Source organism: Tachyglossus aculeatus, chromosome 10, assembly GCF_015852505.1.
Source record: "Tachyglossus aculeatus isolate mTacAcu1 chromosome 10, mTacAcu1.pri, whole genome shotgun sequence".
NCBI lineage: Eukaryota > Metazoa > Chordata > Mammalia > Monotremata > Tachyglossidae > Tachyglossus > Tachyglossus aculeatus.
In genome coordinates, this window is record NC_052075.1 from 18,155,483 (window position 1) to 18,162,794 (window position 7,312).

General features: G+C 48.5%; 1 gene segment (V, D, J or C); it reads left to right on the forward strand.

Moving 5' to 3' along the window:
• The first annotated feature begins 3,195 nt into the window (after nucleotides 1-3,195).
• LOC119932814 lies at nucleotides 3,196-5,952 on the forward strand. The segment is given in 3 exon segments: nucleotides 3,196-3,281; nucleotides 3,501-3,847; nucleotides 5,812-5,952. Coding segments are annotated over 3 exon segments (537 nt in total).
• The last annotated feature ends 1,360 nt before the right edge of the window (nucleotides 5,953-7,312 follow it).

A 7,312-nucleotide genomic window follows, 5' to 3' on the forward strand; every position in this document is an offset into this window, starting at 1 on the left:
TACAGATGCTTCCTTCCCAGACAGTGCAGGCACTGTGTTTTAAGTAGATGTTTCCTCTTAAAGAGTTTATGCAGGCACTAAGGGGACCATTGTCAGCCCTCACTGACACCAGGATAGAAAACTCTGAACCTCATGAAATCTGCACAAGGACAGGCATGTGATATCACACATGGAATAATCACAATAATCATCATAATAATACTTATTATTATGGTATTTGTTTAGTGCTTACTGTGTGCCGAATACTGTTCCTGTTCTAAGTACTGGAATAGATAGGAGGTAATCAGGTTGTCCCCTATGGAGCTCAAGGTCTTAATCCCCATTTTACAGATGAGTTAGCTGAGGCACAGAGAAGCTAAATGGCTTGCCCAAGGTCACACAGCAGACAAGTGGCAGAGCCAGGATTAGATCCCACGTGTTCTGACCCCCAAGCCCATGTTCTTTCCACTAAGCCATGCCGCTTTGCATGTAGTGTCATGTGATGTCAGAGGTGTCATTTTGTGGAAAGACCTCTGAGTTTTGATGAGTGTTTCTCTGGGGGGGACCCCTGGCCTCCCAAACTGCTCCAAAGTCATTGCATTCCTCTCCTGACTCCAGAGATCCCTTAAACTACATAGCTAGGTGGCAGGATCCTCGACAGGGGAAAACAATGCTGAAAACTAGAAAAACCACATATAAAAGCATGTGATTCCCAACTTCTGCTGGAAAGGGCATAGGCCAGCTGGAAACCAGGCTGTCCAGAATACAACTGCAACTGTAGCTCCTTAGGAATAGGGGGCTGTCCCAAGGTGACCCTGGGATACCGACCATCTCAAGGTCAAATGTTATCTTGTGACTGCCTGAGCCAGCAGGCGAAACTTGGAAGTGAGGGTGGTATACCCCCCACCACATCCAAAACTGCTAGACTGACAGTCCAAGCCAGGGATACAGAAGGTGTCCCTCACCCCCTTGCCGATCAAATTAGTATGGAGGAGAGGGGAGGGCAGAGATTGGATAAACTGAGGCCAGAAGCTGAAATGGCTTAGGAGCACAGGTGATAAATACCTGCAGCCTCCAACCTTCTGTGCAGAGGAACGAGACTTGCAGCAGATGGCTGCAGGGTGCCTCTGTCCAGAGCAAGAGAAGCCCGCTCTGCCTGCACCAAATGAGGAGCCATGGGATGGGGGAGTGTCCCATCCTGCTGGATGCCCGTGGGGCTGAAAGCCAGGTGCTTCACCACGGGTATGTAACACATGAATGGATTCCTCCCAAGTGGAAAATACTCGTGGGTGGGAGCCAGGGGCTTCCCCATGGGTAACTCAAGTGGATTCCTCCCGAGTGGGAAGTGCACATGGGTGAGAGCTAGCCACCCCACCACATGCAAATGAACTGTAAGGGAATTCTGCCTGGGTGGGACCTGGGTGTCTTGCCATGTGCGAGTAATGTATAACTGTGTTCCTCCTGTTAGGGAAGCTCTAATATAACTAGTTGCATTCTTCCCGAAAGGGAAGTTCAATTCACTGTGCCTAAACAATTACATAATTCAATTTGTCTTGCGGAATAGATTTTGTATAAAACTCAGGCTTTCCATCTGCAGCCTCCCTCTCTCTCTCTCTAGTGTGCTGATTCCCGAACGAACCAGTCCCCGGGCGACGGGTGACAGGGGCCCATCTGAACTGGGTTTGGGGTTGGTAGGGGGCTGATGAATCAATAAATATGATTGATATGTTATATGTCCTCTATGTTCCAGCCTCAGGCAGTTGTTATGGCCATTATGTTCCTTGTCTATCTTTCAAGTCATCCCTTTCCCATGTCCCCTGGCCTGGAACTCTCTCTCTCTTCATATCCAACAGACCATCATTCTCCCCACTTTCAAAACCTTATTAAAATCACACCTCCTCCAAGAGCCCTTCCTAATAAAGCCTTCTTTTTCCCTACTCCCTCTCCCTTCTGCATTACCCTTGCAAGTGGAGCTGAACCCTTAAGCCCTTGATATTCACCCTACCCTCAGCCCCACAGTACTTACCTACATACCTGTAATTTAGTCTGTCTCTCCTTCTAGACCGTAAGCTCCTTGTGTTCAGTGCCTGGCATGCTGAAGGCACTTAAATACCATTGAAAATAAATCAATAAATATATAAATGAATGAATAGCATTGATTGATTGCTTGTTTGATTTCTGCTCCCCAAGCCACAGCGAGTCACAGAGTTCAGCTTCCTGTTGGGGAGTTGGGGCTCTCCCTCCCCAAATGCAGTGACTTGCCTCCTGAATTATGAGGGGGTCGGTATGGATAGTCTCCTCCTCAACCTCCCATTCCTCCTCTCTCCTCTCTTTCTCCCTCCACCAGAGCCAGACATCCATCCACATTTGTTCTCCCAAAGGGCCCACTCTTCTCCCAATCAGAGCTTTCTTTAATTTTTCCTTTACTATGTTCAGACCATTGCTTCCTCTCTCTACTTTGCTTATGATCCAGTACAATAAACAACCCCATCCATTTAAAAAAAGTACATTGAGAAATATTATTTAGCTCTCTGTTGAGACCTGTACAAATGGACTTCCCTTCTCCAATAGAATATGAATTACAGGGCAAGGCTCCCAGAGGTCCCAGAGCAGAGGCCAGAAGTCACCATCCCTCCTCCTATTAGGGGCTCTTATGAGTGTAATATTCCTGTAGTGAACCATCCCAGGTGTGACCAGATCTGGGGACATCAAGAAGGCTTGGAGCAAGAGGAAAGAGGCCCCCTTGACCCAGCAAGACTCTCAAACTTTCTGCTTTCAGGACCCATCAGGCAGAGACATCTGGAATTGGAATGTCTGAGCGGTTCCCAAGGCGTCTAAGGACTTCTCTCAACTCCTTCAGGGTGTAGTCCTTCTGGGTGTCCTAGGATCAAGAAGATCCCCTTTTCTGGATAACCCAAAGGCCTGAGAGATAAATGAATATGAATGATGTCTCCTAATGTTTCAGTCTCAATCTATATCCCTGCATCTCCCCCAACACTGAAAACAAACACTCAAACTCCTATGGTGTCTGAGGCAGGAGGTGGTTGGGGTCTGAGGAGCTGAGGTCCCTCTATCCCCGCCCCCTGGGCTGAGGCCCTGAAAAAGGAAATGTCAGCCCATCTCTTCATTTGCCTATTGCTCCCCAGAGACCCGGCTCAGCCGCTCAACCTGATATAACCATCTCCCCGTCCCCCTTGGCCACACTCTGGGCTCTGAGGTCTGGGTCTGCAGTTCTCGACCTAGAGGTGGCAACATGGTCTCCAGGGCGCAACTCCTCTGCCTCCTGCTGCTCTGTGCCCGCGGTAAGACACAGAAGGTGACGAAATGGGTTTGGGTCTTTTGAAAATTGAAAAATGTTATGGTGTTTTTGTCAAAATGGTACTGTATTTAGAACTTAGACCGGTCTTTGGAGCCTTAACAAGAATAGACCTGAACAGTCTGAATGAAAGGATGCCTCAGTTAGGACCGTGGCTTTTCTCTAATGGATTATTTCAGATCGTTTATTTTCATTTCCTCTCTAGAATCCATGGGGAACGTGGTGGTGACTCAGTCTCCAGAATTCGTGACGGAGTCTCCAGGAGGCAGCGTCACTATCAACTGCAAACTCAGTTCTAGTAGTTCCTATGTTGCCTGGTACCAACAGAAACCCGGACAAACTCCAAAACTCCTTATCTATGATACCTCTAAGCGTCCCTCTGGGGTCCCTGACCGGTTCAGTGGCAGTGGGTCTGGGACTGACTTCACCTTCACCATCAGCAGAGTGGAAGTCGATGATGCTGCAGATTATTACTGTCAGAAATCTTGGGGTAGCCCTCCCACAATGCTCCAGCCCTGCACAAAAACCTCCCTGAACCATTTGATTTCTAGTGTAGCAGCTGCTTCCTGCCCAGAGTCACTGAAATAATAAAAGTGCTGGGCTTTAAGTGAAGGTAGATGTTTACTTGTACTGTTTTGACTAGGTACTACGGAGCTCACTAATAACTCTCTCCAGTGCCAGGACAGAAAACTCACCTGATGTCACATATCTATGTCCTGATGTCACACAACTTATGTTAGAAATGAAGCGTAACTCGTGATGACATTGGCCCTGCATCTCCATCATACCGAGGCCCTTTAAGAGACGCCACCCAGAGCCACAGATCCCTCCCCCAGCACAGTCACCCAACACCTCACCCATCGGACCTAGGGTCCAGAATCAATGCCAGTTACTGGGTCCAGGGGAATGTCATGGCTATTTACCACTGGCGCACACTCAGTTTCCCTTGGCCCACAGAGCAGACCAGGCCTACGGACAAATCACTGTTCCTCAAGTCTCTCTTTTATGCCCTCCAACTTCCCTCCCTCTTCTCCAGTTCCATACATGAAGGGTGGCCTCTCTGGCTCTGATGTCATTTCCTGTTTGATTAGGGTGATGTAACATATTTAGAAGTGTGCCCCAATATTTGGGGGTGTTCAAGGGTCACATTTAGAGGGGTCAGGGATGATGTCATTTAACTCCGCTGGCCCCTCCTCCGGGAGGATTTTGCACAGTTCTTTCAGAAGGTCACGGTCAGCTGAAGACTTCTGTGCTTGGAAAAACTCTATGTCTGACCATCCAAAGATGGGAGGAGCCTCTTGTCTTTCTGCTTCTCTTGAACTGCTGTTTCTCAACTCTAGCAGGGAGTTTCCTTTGGCTCGTTTGGGACTGTGGCCTTAACTATTGTCTTCATGATGACTGGATCATCCTGCCTTTTCTGGTCCTCAATTCATTTTACTCCAAAGATACTCCCCTCTTCTTCTGCAATCAATCAATCAATGAATCATATTTATTGAGTCCTTACTGTGTGCAGAGCACTGCACTTAGCACTTGGGAGAGTGAGAAGCAGCGTGGCTTAGTGGAAAGAGCCGGGGCTTGGGAGTCAGAGGTCATGGGTTCTAGTCCCGGATCCTCCACCTATCAGCTGTGTGACTTTTGGCAAGTCACTTAACTTCTCTGTGCCACAGTTACCTCATCTGTAAAATGGGGATTAAGACTGTGAGCCCCATGTGGGACAACCTGAATATCTTGGGGGTGCTTGGCACATAGTAAGCGCTTTACAAATACCATTATTATTATTAGCACAACATTATAACAGATTTGATAGACACATTTCCTGCCCACAGCAAGCTTGCAGTCTAGGGGAGCAGTTGTCTCTGAAATAGCTGTCCCACTTGTCTGCCCTACTCATCTTTTCTAATTTTCCCCCAGAGATTTTTGCATGCCCCCAAACTTTATATATCAACCACCTCAACCATAATGTGATGTTGTCATGATGATGTGTGTCCACTTAATGAGGGCAATAGCACCTGCAGACTCATCAACATGGACAGGGTGTCAAGAACTTTGTTGGCACAGCCCTATAGACAAGAAGGGTAGCCTTAGCCAGTCAAACCTGCTTCTGGGAAGTGGAAAGGCCGCAGGGGGTGGTATGTGGAGACAAAACAGCAGCTCTTCTCCTTTCACTTCTTTCACTTTAGTATGGCAGGAGGTTAAGGATTCTCAGTTGGCCTGAGGAACTGTGTGGTTTCCTTTGTCCAAACCGGGTGTGATGGGCAGGGGGGAACTACTTTCAACCCCTGCTCAATGGCACATGGGATTGAATTGTCCCCTTTCCCAGGAACCACACAGACCAGATGCCCTGTCCACACTTCATATCCTTTGCTGTCATCAGCATGCCATGGGAGCACAGAGTGAAGCCAGGCAAACTATAGCCAGGAAGGAGGATGAGCAAGAAGAAGATAAGGAGGAAGCCACGGATTGATTGATTGAAAGAGGGAGGAGGGATTTTCCTCCAGAGCTGATTCCCATGGCAGGACAAAGTCTTGCAGGGGACATTTGTGGATTGTGGGAGTGGGGAGCAGATCGAGGAGCATAAGCCTGGTTACGAGATCTCTTCCCTGGAGTTGACCCTCGTGGCAGGGGGACAGAGTCTCTGGCACGAGATTTACCCCTGAGCTCACCCCCATCTGGACTGCCTCAGACATCCTGAATAGAGAGGAAGCAGAGGACACACCTAAGCATCCCTATCCTGGGTTCTTGGGAGGGATCATGAGCTCCTAGAGTGTTCCCCTAGGTATCCCCTGGGCCTCACTGCCTTGACTACTCTGGGGAACAGAGAGAAGCCTCGGGAGGGTTTGTGTGGGTAGAAGGGGACACAAGTGCGGGTCCACAGGAGCTGACTGGGGAGTGAACCAGAAAGTGGCGTCAACTTGAGTTATATGACTGACAGATGTAAATCAAAGAGGATGTGGCACTATGTTGACCAATTCAACCCCTTCTTACTGGGGATTGGAAGATCTGATAGGACACCCACATGCATTCATAAGCAATCAATCTATCAATGGTGTTTACTGAGTGCTTACTGGGTAAAGAGCACTGTACTAAACACTTGGGAGAGTACAGTATCATGGAGTTGGTAGATGCATTTTTTAAAAATGGTATTTGTTGAGCACTTACTATGTGCCAGGCAGTCAGTCAGTCAGTCAATCAATAAATATCAAGAGCACTCTTGGGAGAGCACAATATAACAATATAACATATACATTCCCTGCCCTTATTGAGTTTACATTCTAGAAGTAGTGTACTAAGCACAGGGGTAGATACAAGCTAATCAGTTTGGATATAGTCCTTGTCCCACATGGGACTCACAACCTTAATCTCTATTTTACAGATAAGGAAACTGGGGCACAGAAAAGTGAAGTGACTTGTCCAAGGTCACACAGCAGACAAGTGGTGGAGCCAAGATTAGAACCCAAGTCACTGAGATCTCCCACAGCAGAAGCTGTTTCCATGTGCAGCTGCAGAATTCTGCACTAGGAATGGTTGCATGGTTGCAGATACCCTCCCCTGGATGGTATTGGCCCCGATCACTAGCCAAGTGTCTGGGCATCAGTCTGATTTATTGTGGCTGGGCCCCAAGGCCAATCTGTTCCTGTTTCCAGGGAGAAACCTGAGTTCAGTGCAGAAGCAAGGAGACAAACAGATTGTGGCCACACAGGGATGGCAGTGTGACCTGGGAGCCATGTAAACCAGAGCTGACAGGGTAGGAATTGCAGGACATAACACCTCAGCCACGACAACACAACCTGGATCCTCATGTCTCCTCCTAAACCAACAGCAAATACTCAGACCCCTGTGTTGTCTGGGGTAGGAGCTGATTGGGGTCTGCAGAGCTGAGGCCCTTTATCCCCCACATCCAGGCTTGAGGCCTCGAGCAGGGAAATGCCAGCCTATCCCCTCATTTGCCTATCACTCCCCAGAGACCCGGCCCAGATGTTCAGGCCAATATAACCATCCTCCCGTCCCCCGCGGCCT